The sequence below is a fragment of the Pararge aegeria genome, chromosome 17, assembly GCF_905163445.1.
Source record: "Pararge aegeria chromosome 17, ilParAegt1.1, whole genome shotgun sequence".
Classification (NCBI taxonomy): Eukaryota; Metazoa; Arthropoda; class Insecta; order Lepidoptera; family Nymphalidae; genus Pararge; species Pararge aegeria.
This window is the reverse complement of record NC_053196.1, coordinates 6,709,959-6,727,861: the sequence shown is the minus strand read 5'-3', so window position 1 is coordinate 6,727,861 and position 17,903 is coordinate 6,709,959. Positions and strand designations below refer to the sequence as shown.

The 17,903-nt window shown below is 34.5% G+C and overlaps 1 protein-coding gene across 6 annotated transcripts in view; it reads left to right on the top strand.

Annotated features, from left to right (window-relative positions):
• LOC120631177 (protein drumstick) overlaps positions 1 to 17,416 on the top strand; it is a 45,064-nt gene extending 27,648 nt beyond the window's left edge. For 4 of the 6 annotated variants that reach the window (XM_039900642.1, XM_039900641.1, XM_039900640.1 and 1 more), the window contains exons 2-4: positions 3,445 to 3,705; positions 14,116 to 14,189; positions 14,790 to 17,416. In XM_039900642.1, coding sequence (XP_039756576.1) covers positions 3,488 to 3,705; positions 14,116 to 14,140 — 243 coding nt within the window. In that variant the 5' untranslated portion in view covers positions 3,445 to 3,487 and the 3' untranslated portion in view covers positions 14,141 to 14,189; positions 14,790 to 17,416. Of the gene's footprint in view, positions 1 to 1,537; positions 1,571 to 3,444; positions 3,706 to 14,115; positions 14,195 to 14,789 lie in introns of those variants that run through there. The other 2 variants (XM_039900644.1, XR_005659048.1) reach the window with 2 other exon arrangements.
• The last annotated feature ends 487 nt before the right edge of the window (positions 17,417 to 17,903 follow it).

The following is a 17,903-nucleotide window of genomic DNA, read 5'->3' as shown; positions in this document are numbered from 1 at the left end:
CATAGTTTTTATTGCAGTTACAATGTTAGCAAAAAATAACTCATGAATCTTTTATGTCATGAGAATTCATAACAAGTCTGTTTCTGATAAAACAAATTAAAAAAACTGTTAGCTGATATAACTAGAAACTCACAATTTGCAACAAACCGTTTTGATTTTTAAAGTTATTATTAAATACTATCTGCTTGTTTTAATACGAATGATATGATAATAAAAAATGCCTCTTATGAAACACGGAGAAAGTTAATATTAATAATACAAATGAATTTTAAGATTTACACTTTTGAAGAAATAAAATATTGGATACTAACAAAATATGGTAATTAATGGAGCTAAAACCAATAAAGTGACAACATTATTTTACCTGCATTGTCGTCATATACTACCTAGCTTGAAGTAAAAGTATAGAAATCGACTTTAAAACTTCATGATTGGCATTCGAATTACGCGGAACTATATAAACTGGAAACCGCAACCCGTGGCTAATAACAGAAGCCGAGCAAACGGTAATTTAGCGGGTGCAAGCGCCGCGCCTGTGCCGAAATAAGTAATATCGTGAGTGGAACGCACGCACGGTAGCCCCGAGCCACCCGCGGCTTTCCCACCGAGTACTGTACTGTAATCGGTGCCATTTTAATGCTTGTACCCGTAATTATACTTAGTACTTGAGGTAAAATAGAGGTAGCTAGCGAGAAATGAGCAAAGTGAAGGTGAATTATGAAATATTAGCGTTCGAATCGCATTGGAATGTGTACTAAAAAACATATTCTCGTAGAGTTATGTCTACGAAAAACTTACTCAGTTTATCATTACAACTACGCATTAAACTATTATCTACAACCTGTATTAACAAGAGTTTAAGAAAACCCGATATAATAAGAATATCTTATGCTCTATGTTTATAAAATGTATTTTTAATAAAGCTATTCGGAAAATATAGCATTCATTTCTTGTGTTGATACGTAAATGAATTATTATTTATTTAGTATGTGTAAAAATATCTCAATTACAATGAAAAATTTACACAAGGGACCACTTTAACACAAGATCTTCTCCAGTTAGCTTTGGCAATAGCTAAGTTCGAAACGAAAGAAAAATAGGCAGAACAATAATATATTAAATGGATTGTGCGAAATAAACTATACCTACCTATATCTGACTAGATACAGAAACACTAATTGATATATGTTGATGCAATTTATTTGTATATCTCTACAAAATATTGCCCTATTATGTCGCCCGCGTAGCTTCGTGAGACAGTGCATAATTTCCATGGTGCGCGCCACCAGCCTACCGTCTCGCTACCTGTTCATTGAGCGCAGCGCACATGGTGGGGGCTACGCGCCTTCCGCGTAACGTTATCAGTAGTTTCCGCACCCTCTCGCCAGCGCAGTTGCCAAACGCACCCGGTCTACGTCGCACGTCTACCGTGACACATCTAGTCACCAGCTCTCCGTGTATTTTGACAGCGCGTTTAACCAATAAACCTAACCAAGGCTCTCTTGCTGTGTTATTAAAATAAGAAGTACAGTGAAAGTGTTAGCATTACCGGCTCACATCGTATTAGAAGGTGCGTATTAAATAGGAAAACGTTTTATTTAACGTCTCGATAGTCATTTATACGTGTTAATTACTATATCTTCAACGATTTATTAATCGTAAAAAGCGCATTAACACTACGATACTTAGCCAGCTATTATATTGTTATGTAGTCGATGCTATAATCTAATCGTCTCACTAGCTCTGCCTGCGGCTTTGTCCCCCTTCTAATTTATCCTTATTTCTCTACTATTATTATGAAAGCTAAAGTACCTGAAAGAAAGACTATTAATATTATAAACCGTCAAGTTTACAGCAGTATTCTTTATTTAATAAATAATCAAAGACCTAGAATAACGTAAACCCTATGAAATTCCACGAAAATCCTGCCGGTCAATTTAGCATGAAGATGTTTTAGCAGAATTACCTACTTTTAATCTATCCTGTAGGAGCCATTGCTTTTCTACTGGGATAAAAAATAAACCTTTATCACTCTTATTTAATACGTTGCTGCGTGAAAGAAAGACAAACCATTTGACACACTTGCATTAATAATATTTATATTTCTGACATGTACCTTCTTTAGTAGTAGTATAGTAATATAGAAAATAAGGAACTACTCTTATCGAATTCCAATGGTGTGGGAACTTTGTCGTTAGCATGTTAGAGTTTAGTATTTGTATAGATATACTTTAATGGTATCAGAGCTTTTTGTGACAGAGTCCATTCTGGGTAGTACCCACTACCGCCAGGCTTATTTCCGCCACCAAAAAGCATTGCTGTGTTCCAGTCTGTTATTACAGGCACATTAGACTAAACACCTATGCCTCACGTTGATAGACATAGGGCGCCATTTCGTTTCGTATTTATACTCTTTATTTGTATACTACTAAGAAAGACGAGAAAAAAAAAGCTCAAACACATGAAGAATGAAGCAGGATACAAAAGGCGTTCCTTTATTAATGTGTTCCTGCGCAGTGTTGCTCAGTACCCTCAGTACTAAATTTGCTCGCTCGTAATCGACGACTCGTATTTGGGTATCGAAATACTTCTACTACGTCAATCCTGCTAATGTATTTAACTCTATTAATGATAAGGCTGCCTTTACACCCTAATACTGTGTACTTTTGTCTTTGTTTTTCTTAGTATTGTTTCTTTGTGTTTTTGTTGCTATAAAGTTACTTTATCTATCTATCTATAATTGTATGGATGGATAAATGGATTGTAACTCTTTCAAGCAAAAACTACTGAACCAATTTGACTGAATTTTGAAATGGAGACAGATTATATCCTGGATGAATACATAGACTTGTTTTTAATCCCGGTAAAATGTATGGTTCCCGCATGATTCATGAAAAAACAAACTACCGCGTACGAAGCCACGGGCTAGTTATTACTATAAAAGAAGACTGTACGTGCAGTGGCTTGCATAGAGGGTATGCATCGGTTTTGCAGATGATATAAAATGAAGAAAATCTCCAGTACGAGTTATAAATACTTAAGGGTAGGCTTACTATCTCTCTCTCTCTCTTTTTGTGCCTGAGGTTGGCCGTCAGCTCAGGGCAGTTCTCGCGGTCTTGCGCCAAGCGAAACAATGTCTCTCACGTTAGAAACTTTCTGTGTCCAGCTAATGCGGAGCATTCTACGGTAGCACCACATCTCAGAGGCTTTGAGAGGTTTCTAAGTATCGGTTTTTAGAGTCCAAGCTTCACTAACATATAAAACTACCGGCCAGACATAGCAGTGGAGTAATCAGGCTTTGTATAACTCTTACAGTACCTATCCTCAAGTTTTTTATAACTCTTACTAGAGGTTTTCTTCATTTTATATCATCTGCATACCCTCTGCACACCCTCTATGCATGCTAGTTTGACGTGTTATTGATATGCTGTCATTGTCACACAGGCGCAGTAGCCCCGCCCGTAGCGAGCACCATAGACCAGACAAAATGTTCGCCGTGATGCAAATCGACGAGGATCACACTAGGGACTTTAGGCGTAAGCTGCGCCCCAAGTGCGAGTTCGTCTGCAAGTATTGCCAACGTCGGTTCACCAAGTCGTACAACCTGATGATACACGAGCGCACCCACAAGAGCCCCGAGCTCTCCTTCAGTTGTGAGGTTTGCGGGAAGAGTTTCAAAAGGCAGGACAATTTGCGTCAGCACAGGTCAGTGGATACTATTTCAGTTTATTTTTAATTATGCGATTTTTTTTTAATAAGCGAATTTTGTACCAACAAATATGTTTTGTTTTATAAATTAATAATTATAAATATACTTCGAAAATACACACATCGCCATCTAGTCCCCAAAGTAAGCGTAGCTTGTGTTATGGCTAAGAAGATAACTGATGGATTATTTTATGAATATAAATATTTATAATATACATACGAGTATAAACACACGCCATGTAGTCCACAAAGTAAGCGTAGCTTTTATTATGGCTAAGATAACTAATGATTAATTATATGAATAATATTCATAAATACTTATAATATACATATAAATACCCGGACACCGAAAAACATTCAGGTTCATCACATGAACATTTTCCAGTTGTGTGAACCGAACCCACGCCCTGGACTCAGAAAGCAGGGTCGCTGCCCACTGCGCCAATCGGCCTGCAATTATAAAAAAAAAATTGAAAAATCCACGTTCTCGTGTTATTGCGTAACTTGCCTACCGACCTACATAGGCTGTGGTTGAGGCACGGGACACAAGGCCGCGGTCACACTAGTCGCTATGAATTAGGGTCTAGACTGTCAGGGGGGCATTCAGCTGTGTTATACTGTATACTGAGACATCAGCTGTTAGCTACTACTGTTACAATTCATAACCGCAGTTCAGACAATGAAGAGTCACGGAAAATGGTTTTATGTAAAACCTGGGCAATATACCTTGGTAATAGCTAGGTAGGAAAAGAAGTCTCCCTTTCGGGCGGAACGAATTCCACGCCACGCACTTCTAATCATCACCCTATCAACCGTTAAATAATATCACTTGTAAATTGTGTTCCTAAATGTAGTTATATAGTATGTAATATCAACCGGAGCTACAGAGAAACGGTTAAGCGGCCGGTTTCAGCCAGTCGTCTCATAAAAATCATCAACAACAATTCATTTAACATTACATTTTCATTTTGATTGACGCCGACAGTGATTGTGTTAACCTTTAAGAGAACTTTAATTTTAATTTTCCTGTAACCCCAGTCATAATTGCATACACGTTTACAACTATAATAAACTTTAAAATCGTAATACCAAATACGAGATAACTTTTAATATGGGACACTGAAATGGACCGAATTATCTGAGAAAAGGCACTAAATACAAGGTCTGGACAATTAAAAGCAAACGATTAAGTTTTAATCTTAACTCATTCTGGTTATGCTACTCGCGTATACTTACCAAGCGGTTTTATTATCTAGATATACTTTTTAATTATCTAGACTTACTTTATCATCACTAAGTAATGTGGACATAAAAATCATAATGAAGATGCAAATTTTTATATCGATAAAAACATCGTTTCGTTAAAGAAATCAATAGTTTTCCAGAAAATCGATTCCTGTTTCCTTGAAATGCAATATTGTCTTATGGTAAGGTAAAATCTTAATTTTGATATCGAGTGCCTTGAGATGCGAGTACGACGATACACACATCGCCATCTATCCCCAAAGTAAGCGTAGCTTGTGTTATGGGTACTAAGATGACTGATGAATATTTTTATTAATAATATACATAAATACTCAGTATACTGAAAAACATTCATGCTCATCACACAATCATTTTCTTGGACTCAGAAAGCAGGGTCGCTGCAAACTGCGCCAATCAGCCGTCGTCATATGTTTAATTTAAAAGTTAATAAATGTAACCGCTATTTTCCGGCAATTTTGAAGTAAGTATACAATGTCTCATATAAACCTTATACTATTATAATGAATATTTTAACGATAGCTTAAACCTTTAAAGAACGATTTAAATCTGTCTTTCTGTACACCCTGCCTTTCAGCGCTGTACAATTAGAGGACTTTGTGAGGATGGAGGATGGTTACTTTCCATAATATATTTTCTGGAGATGTTGACTTTGTCATGAATAATTGTTAAGTCAACATCTCCTGAGGATGCTCTAGTAGAGTATTTACAGGGAGAAATACTGAGTCGTATTCAATAGAACTTTTTAGAAGAACCAGGCGTATTTTGGTCTACTTTCGGCGGCTAGAATTTTAATAAAAAAAAGTTTGCTGCGGGAGTCCGCCATATTGAATTTAGGTATTTACCTACAGTGCACTGTCATCCTTACCATTCGTGTATGAAAATTTCATATATATACTTATAGGTTGTTAATGTTAACAGTTGTTTTCAAATTCAATTTTTAATTTTAATTTGACCCTAAATACAATTAATTAAAATGGCAAGTTAATTGAAACTATTTGGGTAAAAATTTAACTAAAACAGCCTACAAAATGGGTGTCAAACTTAATAATGGCGAGGACATACATGCGTCACGACACGCGCCTACCCCATTTACTAATGATGTATTTACACGTCTCTGTCAGAATGTCGCCCACAGATAATTACCATACAATGTAGTGGTAGCTACGAGTTGACAGGGTCACAGTGCAATTCTTGATTCCCTTGTCTCCTAAGCACTTTTACAAATATGTGTAGACAGATTTATGTAGTTTTTGTCTTACATGAAACTCAACTATGAATTAAACGAAACTTGTCTAAGGGTTTACTTTAACGAAATCGCATGTTGCGTCTAGCCACATATCAGAGTCCTATACGTTTTAACATAGTAATATCATAAATATTATGCCTATATATATATAATATATAGTTTTATTTAGTAATTGTATTTTTTTAAAACCTAATAAAGGTTTACATAAAATCCTAAATACCAAAAAACAGCAGCCTCTCTGCTGGGAACTCACAGATAGCAATTATTGCTGTTTTATGTTGGTTGGAGGGTATAGACTGTTTATAATAAAAATATTGCGGTTTTCGTCCAGCTAATTTCGGTAGAATCTGCCTCACTATTGGTAAAGTCACCATAAACGGAAATACTTGATGATTAAAACAAGCTCGTAAATTCGGTCTAACTCTAAAGAAAGGGTTCAAAGATCTTTTAAAACACCTACGCGGCTAAAAAGAGTATTGGCGAATGACGGACGGACAGTATTTTGAATTAAAAAAAAATGCATTCAGAATACATACTGACAACGCACCAATGCTCTCGGGAAATCAAAATTCTTTATTTCAAAGTAGGCCTAGTTTTTAAGCACTTTTGAAACGTCAAGTCAGTCTGTTTGTAGTAACTTTAACACCGGTTCGGATGGTAGATGCTACCGAGAAGAGCCGGCAAGAAACTCCTTTTCAACATAATTTTATAGGTTGACAATCTTTAGAATTTCTCTAGCTTGTGAGATATGAGAGCGGAGTCCAGCCTTGTCGTTAACTTCTAAATATAGTTCTAAATATGTATGTACTTCTATACTCCCTTCTCCTTCTCTATTAGTTATATCTTTCCTCTATAGTGTCACAACACGTTCATGAACCTTGAAACATATGTAACTTTGTTATTTAATTCTCAATAAAATTAAAAAATTGCATGCGCCTAAGAAGTTTTACATCAAAAACTCCTTGTGTCTCTTTAAAAATACACAACACAATATGCAGTTTATACATGCGTACTCCGTGTGAAAACCTTGCTCCGTATCCGGGCTACCAAGATCTTCGATAGATCGCTCACGACGCTCGTGAGCTCGTGATGAGCCCGTGTGTTAACGGTGCTTAATAGCCCCTAATGCTTCCGAAACTGTGCGAACGCGGTAGCTCCACACGTGAACGTATAATTTGCAGTTGCCGTACAAGGAACAGTGTGCACGCCGCTTAACCCGCCGAACTCGTATTGCGGTTCGAGCATCGCTTTACCTATTTGGTGGTTTACGGTAAACGCTTGATAGGTTATTGGTGCCGTTTCCTCGTTTCCCTGATGATATCCATGTTCTTTTTTTTACAAAAATACTTTACTATATCTATTTATAATAATATAGTCTTTGGGAGGCACAATATTACTCCATATAAACAAAAAGCTCATATTAAAAATCGACTAACCGGAAACGGACATAAATTAGTGATATCTGCATATCGTCTGCGAAAGGTGCAGAACTCCTATGTGGAGTTGAGTTTACGCTTTTATAACATGATGTCTGGACCTACCAATAAATACATTTAAAACAGGTGCAAACACATCTAATACAGCGATGTTACTATACATTTGATGAATTTCTTAATGACCAGGTAGATTGGAAGCAGCCAGCTTCGCTCTCATCTCCCGCAAGATAGAAAAATGATTGTTAATGTTGATTTTGGAAAAGAGTAACTACTGAGTTTCTGTAGGGTAGAATCTGCTTATCGAACCGGTGGTAGAGTCACTACAAATATACATACCTGACGCTTCAATTATTTATTTTTTTAAACAAAAATGAATTTTGAATTACAACGACCAGGGCGTCTTCTTTTATCATTATCTGTTAATGGTTGGTTAATAACAATTATTAATCAAATTCGCAGAATAGGTAAGCCTACATCATAGGTGCTTTATTTTCTATTAAAAATATCTTGGACGTTGTATTTAATAAAAAATAGTCTCGTAAAGTTTTGTATGTAAGCTGCATCCGAATGGGTACTTGCGATTATCGGTTGTAGAGCTACGCTTTTTTATGGCATCTCCCTGGTCAAAAACCCAATGCGCCTTTGAATTGTTGGATATTAATAGACGGAGGTAGATGATGAGAGAATCAAGGCACTGGCCTCATACGCAGTTCCGCGTAAACCTGCAGGTCTCAGTACATAGTCATTTAGCAAAATAATCGGTAGCGGTACTTTACCGCCATCGGCGCTCACGTTTGGAGGTGCGATTCACACGACTGCCGCATCTAGTGAATACGGGTATAACCATAGGTGTCTTTTAGTGTAATACTGTGTTCACTGCAAAACGTTTTGTTTGTGTAAAATACTGGCTGGGGTCGACGCTTGTACTCATCGACATATTTTTTTTTTAGTTTACCTACGCTAATGTATTCTTTTGTGATGTCTAAGAAGGAGCCAACAGCAAATGATTCCAGGAGGGTTTTCGTCTCAATTTTGTCAATATCTAAAACAACTCGCACAAAGCGATTTGCAGCTTCTTTTCTTATACGCATGCCTATAAATACGCATATATTATAGATATGATTGTCCGGTTTTTTTATTGAAAAAGCCAATAATAAACCTAATCTAAGAAATGATGAAATGAAATCGTAGGTAACGATTCATTCATTTGATAATTTCTTACCTACTGATGAGTTTATAGCATATAGGTTTACGTTACAAATTACATACGACAAACCATACCTATATAAAAAAAATAAAGACAAATAGTCAAATTAATTTTATAATCCATCTATAGGTACTAATGTCATAAATGCAAAATCGTGTCAGAATGCATATTTGTTTTTCTATATATCTTCATGTAATTTGTTGTAGCTTGCATTGTAGAGACGTTAATAAGATGCTTTTTATCCAAGAAAAAATATTTCAAACGAATTAAAAAGTTCCTGTAGGATTTTTAAAAAGCGTAAAAACGCAATCGAAATCTCGGCTAACAGCTAGGTATTTGATCAATATGAATTAACAGTAACAAAGAAAGATAAAGGATTTAGTAACTAGATCAAATTAATTTATTATTTAACTGCAAATATTTATCTACAGATATGTATTTAATTATACTTTGCTTTAAATTATTGCTATAAACCTACAATTCACTATCGAAACACGATAGGATCGGCGAAATCCCGAGTAACAATGGGAATTGTCACTGACATTTATGCTAACTTAATTAAGCGTACATCTGAACTATAATTTATCGATTCCAGTAATCGTAATTAAGGCTAGCCTTTGACGTATCGATAACAAAGGGACTCGACTTAATTGCGATGCGAAATCGATGCTCTACTGAGTTAGTGGGTCATCAGGCGATCTTGGTGTATCGGAATATAGTACATTGCCCTAACTCCTATAGTACATTGGTGTTCTTTTTTTGATTTGCAGAAGATAGATGTTATTAATTCGACCGATTCATCTATGTGTATGATTTATCGTAGCGCTCGAAGAGTAGACCGATAGACGTACGTTTTTTATTAGAATGAACGTTTTATAGATCTCATATACCGGAATAGGCGCTCATATTTTATATATAGGGTCATAAGTCATAGGGGCTTATATTTTAGTATATAGGGTAATAATTTGATCGTGCTTTACAGGACTATGGTCAATAGCCTTAACTCCTACCGCACCAACATGTCGGTCATACATATCGGTCGATAGATTCGACCGATTCGTTTTCGTGTATACATCATTGTACAGCTCTCAGACCATTTTTTTTTTGTTAGAATGATTATTTAATCGCTGTGATAGAACTTTGCTAGGATCTGACTCTATACTTCTTTTCAACATCACTTTCATCAACAGCCTACAAGCGTCCACTGCTAAAAACATAGGCATATATAAGGCTAAATAAAGTTCCCACTTTATCATTTACCTTATAATTAAAGATTTTAAACTAAGATTTTCGTGTTTAATCAACATTTCTTAAATAAAGTTCAACGGGTTCATATACCTACCACGATAAAAAATCTGCGGAAAAAAGTGTGTACCTAGTATGTACCTAGCCTAAAGCGTTTCTTGCATTTATTTTGCCATTTAAAATAAGCCAGGGAATTCTAGTGACATTACAGCAGATCTAGGCACGGGTGTAGGTTCGCTTTACAATGGTACACAATTGTTCGCGCGTCCGAGGTGGCAATGCGGTTAATTAGCTTGGGAAATATCGCTAACTATACAGGATGATTCATTTTAGTTTCTTTCAATTTAGATTACGTATGGGCTAATGTACAAGTACGATGGCAAAGCGTCTAGTGACTGAAATAAATAAATAAATATGCAAATAAACCAAGCACGCAGTGGCGGCCATAGAGGGTATGCACAACCCGCAGATGATATAAAATGAAGAATATCTCCTGTCCGAGTCATACAAATTTAAGGATAGACATTGTAAGAGTTATTAAAAGCCTACCCTTAAGTATTTATGACTCGTACTGTAGATTTTCTTCATTTAATATCATCTGCACACCCTGTGCATACCCTCTATGGACGCCATTGCAAGCACGCCACAAAGCTACAGCGCGGCGTCTAGTGACGCGGCTATCAATACGTTTATTCAAATAAAAAAAAGTGATCTGTCCCGTAGCCAGCGCGTAACAATCTAAGGTCACTCCCAGAAAAACTGTCAATCGACTTTTAGAGACATAATTATATTAAATATCAATTGATCTGCTTCACATTTGGTAAAATAAATTCAAATTCCTACGTGTGCTATTTATATAATTCCTGGTATGCCCTTAGCTTAGGAAATTCTACTGACATTACAGCAGATCTAGACACGGGTGTAGGTTCGCTTTACAATGGTACACAATTGTTCGCGCGTCCGAGGTGGCGATGCGGTTAATTAGCTTGGGAAATATCGCTAACTATACAGGGTGATTCATTTTAGTTTCATAAATAGCGAAAAGCTTCTTTTAAGTACGTAATATGACAGCTTTGAAGAGCATGATAAAAATTACCTATGTATAAGTAGTTAGTGAGTTTTGAATACAGCGTGTCCTCTAATTTCCTGAGAGAAATAAAAAGTAGAGGTTTTGCTCCGACGATGTGGGTTGGCAGCTATTATTTAAGTAAATCCCTAGGTATACACCTGTACACCTTAGGAAAGAAAAATGATAGAAGCTTTGTTCATAAATTCCTAAGAACACCAGCATAACTTATTTTGCTATAATCTGAAACATATATAAATTACACCGGATGATAGCATTATATTGAGCCTAATATTTATTGTATTACAAAATTAAGTGTAAAAATAGTATTAATTTAAATGAAATTAACTGCAAATTAAAAATCAGCCTCTATAAAGAAACAAAGCGTTCCGTTCCCACAGTCGCACATACAGGGTGTTCGCTCACGAACTCACCCGGTGTTGTTTCGCGCGGAAGTATAAATGCCTGTCACCTACGCCCTTTAACTGCGCAGCGGAGATTCGGCGAGAATACGATCGCTGTTACGATTACGTAAATTGCACTATCGAACCATTTGAATAGTTCAACATTTACAATGAACCACACAGCGTGTTTGACTTTCGGATTATGTTGTTCAATTGATGTTATTGCAAGTACCTACTCGCTTTTACTTACTTGCTTTTTAATTCTTATTTCGAAATTTCACCCATTAATATTAATAAGTAGTTAAATACGTTTTGTATGTAAATGTGGATTGCCTACTCTTTTTAACGAGAAATAATGTAGGTTACGATACGATTACATTTTAGTATCAGCCACTCCGAGTTCTTGGTCCATCAATTATTAAAAAAAAAAACGCTCGTAGCCATCTTGAAAAGGCACTGGTTAGATTAGCAAAACTGTAAAAATTATATAGATATACGCGAATAACATTCATAATTATAAATAATATACTGTACTTATATAAAAAAAATATATAGGTAAATTTAATAACGCGTATCAGATTGCTTCAATTTTTATTCGAACTTACTTCTTTTTGCTTTTTTTGGCCGTTAGGTTTGCTAAATCAGCACGTTGTATTTCGTCAATGTCACGCTCCATTCGAATTACGGTGTTCTAAAATTCAAATTTAAATTAAAAAACAATCATAGACTATTTACAATTATATTTTAACGTCGAGTGTAGGAAGTCCTGCTGAGTTCACGGCCAAATTAACAGATAATTAATAACTTTATCACGACTACATAATTAATAGGTGACGACATGCAGAATATTGGTATAATCAATTCAGTGTAGTTTACTTTTGATTGATTATTATTATAATGATTAATTATGAATTCATTTTGTAACTTAACACAATTTATTACTCTATAATCGTACATACTTAGTACAAACCATTACTATCGAAGGTCGTACTCTATATTTCTATTAGGTAGGTAAATTTGTAGGTCTCTATATCAAAATGTCCCGTATCCAAATTATGGTTGGAAAAATTATCGTAAATTTTTAATATGTTAATGCATTGAAATTTCCATTGAAACTCTACAGGCAAATAGACTTTGCCTTTTCAAACGCCTACTTGAAATAAATTAATTTTCATTTAGAATTTTCAATCTTTTTTATTTGGAGTTTTGTTATTGTTGCCAACACTAACTAACAAAAACGCCCACGGGTGGGGCGATTATTACTAGAACAAGAACTTTTAACACGATTTAATCGAAAATTAAACTCGCGTACTTCGTTACGATGCCGCGTATAAACCGATATTGATTAAGTAACATTTCTTCCATACCTCAGGTAACCGCTCTCGCTACCGTCTTTACGGGTGGCCGATCGGCGCAGTGGGCAGCGACCTTGCTTTCTGAGTCCAAGGCCGTGGGTTCGATTCCCACGACTGGAAAATGTTTGTATGATGAACAGGATTGTTTTTCAGTGTCTGAAAGTTTATATGTATTTTATAAGTATTTATGTATATTATTCATAAAAAAAATATTCATCAGTCATCTTAGTACCCATAACACAAGCTACGCTTACTTTCGGGCTAAATGGCGATGTGTGTATTGTAGTAGTATATTTATTTATTTATAACTGCAACATCACCACGAGGTAAAATTGCAGCCAAGAAATAACTTGTAGCAAATAAAACAAAAAAGAGTTAAAAAGTAGATCCTTAATCTGTGACAGATGGGCCTGTATTTATTTTAATCTACCCACATACAAATTTTTGTATTAATCTACATTCATCACAGATAAAGAATACCGTATAGAAGCGTAGGTAATTATTTAAAAGGATTAAACTACCATGATCTGTATACATAAGCTAGGATTTTGGGAGACAAATCTTCTGTTTGTTGCACGGATAGCTTTTAATCTTATTTTTGTTTGTAACGGTTTTTTAACACGATTCACTAATTCTGTTGTTTTGCGGTTTTTTCCTTTATAGGAATTCCTTATTTTAATCCTTACTTAAGTTTACTAACATTTTGGTACAACTTTGTGTTGTAAGCTGGAATAATGGAACTTCTTGGTATCTCATAAATAGAAAATGTCCCTTATACTTTTCCTGTAGTGTACGAGTATATCACAAAAAATCATATTACCTAGCCATTGCAAGTGATATATTAATTGCTTAAATTGAAAGTCACGTTACTCCGAAACATAACACACATAACACATAAGTCCACCCCCCGAAAAGATGGCCGAAATTTTTACCGCTTCACTAACCTTCGATTTCTAGTTTTATATTATGTCTTTAATGTTAACATTGGATAACTGAGAATGTTTGTATTGTATCTTTTAAAATTATGATTACTTAGTATGCAGATATTTTGATTGTGTATTTTAATTAAATTCTCCGTTAACAAAATGTAACAACATTAGGTAAAACCATTTGTTTTACATAATGTTAACAATTTTCAAAAATATCACTGTACACTAATGATGTTTTTCTCAATTGTTATAGATGTAGCCAATGCTTGTGGCGGTGAGGTGATGGAGTAGCACGATCATCAACAGCGGTCTCTCTTACACAATAGAGTAAGGTTAAACAACATGCCCATATACCTATCTTTATTGATAAACAACAAATATAATCTATACGGTTAGAATTAATAAAAATAGTTCATGTTTAACAGGACGTTAAAAATGAACTTTGAAATGACTTATACAGAGACCGCATATCATTCCAATGTTATAATTTTCAATTATTTCTTTCAGTTATAATTTAGAACAAGATCGTGCTTATTTTAAAATCCACAAGCATTTTGCTTTTGTTGAAAATATATTGATGTATTTCCCTTGAGATTTAGGGATCATCATTAAAAAGTGTCCGAGAAAAATGAATGCCCACACACGAATTGGTAGTTGGCTAGTGAGAAAATTTATGTGTGTGCGCTTAACGTACGCACTTCAGCAATAAAAATGATGGAATATCTGAACTTTAGACCTGCTTCATGTTATACAACTCACGTAATAATTGATATTGAATATTTTTTAACAGATATAAACAAAAGCCGGACACTTTTTGTTACATTTTGTATGGCTACGTAATATCTAAAGTACATTATTTATCGAAGTTTAACCCATTGAAATGTGGCTATGTGAGAAACTAAAATAACAATTATTATTTTGTTACAGAGAAATACACTATAATTCCAACAAGGAGACCATGAATATGAGATGGTGATTGACATTACTATCACTCGAAGAACTGCGTGACGTAGGTACTAAACCACCTGGGAATTTTAACAGTATTCTTGCTTCTATTGTTGTACACCAGAATGGGATATTGCAATCATTAAAAAATATATATTTATAATTTAAAACACCTACCGTCCTTTAAACATCTAAGAGAGAACAAAAAGTTAAAAATGATATTCTGTTGTGGTTTATTTTTAAATCTACAATAAAAAATTTAAATGGTTTTCCATTCAAAGGTTTACTGGACCGTAGGAAAAAGAAATTGTAAATTCCTTTAGATAGATACAATTGATGAAGCCGTCATAATTCCACTATTATAGATAAATTAGATATATCTTTTTTATTTATCTTTTTGCGTAATTATAACAGCTAATAACATTACAAACTCTGTATTTGCTTGAAAACATTCTGGTATTTTGTAAATAGTATTTATTAGAATAAGTGATGGTAGCATGTAAACGGATTAAGTGCTAGCTATTTTTTATGTAAAATAATATTTATATTATATTTAAAATATTGTTACTAATATAATCTTCTACGTAGAACGTAACTTTGGTATTGAAATGATAAATGAAGAATGAGGAAATGAGAAAAGTGAAAGTGATGGAGTATTTTCCAAAGCTTTTCTTAAGTCGGGATTGCCTTAGAATAATAACACATACCATACCTATTTCCAAAGTTCTTTCAAAAGTGAGGCAATTAAACTATCAATAAGAGTGGTATCTTTTACTGATTTATTACACTTTTTTCACACGTTATCTAAATTTTAGATCTGTGTCATATATGTATGTGGCAGAAGTACTGCAGCGTTCAAGTTTTTCATCAGTTTGCGTGTAACTTGATTTTTCTCTGCCAAGTCATATGTTGTTCTAGGGGTATTCCAAAACAGAATCGTCTTTATTCTTTATATAGTATATCAAGCTTCTATATAACATTCCCTATCGCTTTATGTACATTGTAAGGGTTGTTCCTAATGCTTAGAAATATTGAGTATATTTTGTTTTAATTTTAATATTGACACGGCTTGGCCTTATTATATTTTAAGTAAGATTTTGCTATCGAGTAAAATGTTGATGAATATTTTACTAACTCGTTAAATTAAGTTACAAGGTCGATCATAAGTTTTCTTGTCGAATTATATAACATTATATACAGTAATAGATGTAAGTCGAAATACTTTATTTAATATTTTTCTGTTTAAAGACTTCAAATTAAAAAAAAAATGTTTTTTTTTATAAATGCACTGGTAAGTAACCGTCTCAAAAATCAACAGACAAAAAATATTTTTTTGGCTTTGATTGTACTCGCATTTAAACATTTTACAGTTGTAAACCCTGCGACGTAGAGTTAAGACTCAAGCTGCGCATCGTCTTTGGAGTATAGTTAGTGTCTTTTAGTAAAATAATTTAACTTGCATATTATTCATTGAAATATTTACATATTTTTGTCAAAGTTTTAAAACAGAAAAATAATAAGAATACACTATAGTAGGTATGTTATCCGGAACTACCTTTATTTCGATATCAGAGCGAAATAATAAAGGTAAAGTTTTATAATATATGCGTCTAACAATTGTCTTTACAAAATATATAAATATAAAGTTTATATATGAACTGTCATGAGACTCGATCGCTTGTACGTATTAAAATAAGCTTAGGTTATGTACTTGTGACAGAAGACAAGAATCAAGTTTAATCAAGAAATTTACTCTGGAAACATCTAAGGAAGTTTTAAAACTGCGCCGCTACTATAGGCTCGGATTCTTTCCTTACATGATTTCCATAATCCTTAGAAGCTATAATAAAACATTCAACATTGGTATTGCAAAGCCTTACCAATTTATATAAGTACTTTCAATACCGAATCCTCGCTATCCCTTACTGTAAAAAAAGTTTATGACATTTGGTCTGTCTGTCAAGCAAGTATATAAGCTAAGAACAATCGTATGCTTTAAAAACATATAATTAATAATTCTGCTGACAAGTTGCGGTGGTTTAAAGACCTGGCTCACGATCAAGCATTTTGTGCGACCTGCGTAGGTCAAAGGACACAATTAGACTTTGGTATAGCACTTTATACTATAATGTTATAAACTTTATGTGGAAGCTCTACAAGCCCCACATTCAACGCGATAGACGGGTGGATGGATTGTGATTAGCCTTGAGGTTATAGCAGCGCATTTTTTATGTATTCTATATCGTATGAGGTGCCTGGTGGGAGTCTGTTATTTACGGCACGACGTCATGTAATAATGTAAGTGTGAGCTTAGTAAACTAACATAATAGGTTATCGTACTTTTCCATAAGACTCTTTCATAGTTTTCCATCAGCTTATATAAGAATTTGTCATAGAAGGAAACAAATTGACCACAGCATGCTTGATTGTGAATAGGGGCCTTAAAAAATATTCCATGTGCCAATATGTGACAGGCATATCTGTCGTGTAGCCATATTTTATCTAGATTTTAGTTGTATAAAAATAAAATAATATTTCATTAATGTTATGATTATATATGTTATCCATTACATTGTGTAGATCGATGATAATAAATAATGTATAATGACGTTCTTTGTTTTACTGTTGATATTTCATTTCCCCTTTTTATAGTTATCACACCAACATGACAATAAATATTTATTGGTGTCACACCTACGCTTAGATTTAAAACTTTTAATGAGGAATGGTTGGATCAATACCCCTAGTATGAACAGCATGCGCGCAAACGTAAAGTCGTATGTGAGTATCGAATATGGAAGAGCAAATGTGACTGACATGCGAATGCTTACATGGATGTTTGGTGTCTCATACACAACGGATTGTTATAATCTAAGGAACGGTAACAACTGCATTAGTTTAAAACTGTGTTACATCTTAAAGCCCACCTCCGGATTTTCTTAAATACAAAAAGAGAAAAACAAAGAAAGTGAAATGAAATATGGAAACAACTAACTAATGTGTGTACCTGTGCGTGTCTGTATGTCTGTGGGTGTGTCGGTGCATGTGTGTGTGCGAGTGTGCGTGTGTGCGCATGTGTTTGTGAGTGTGTATGTG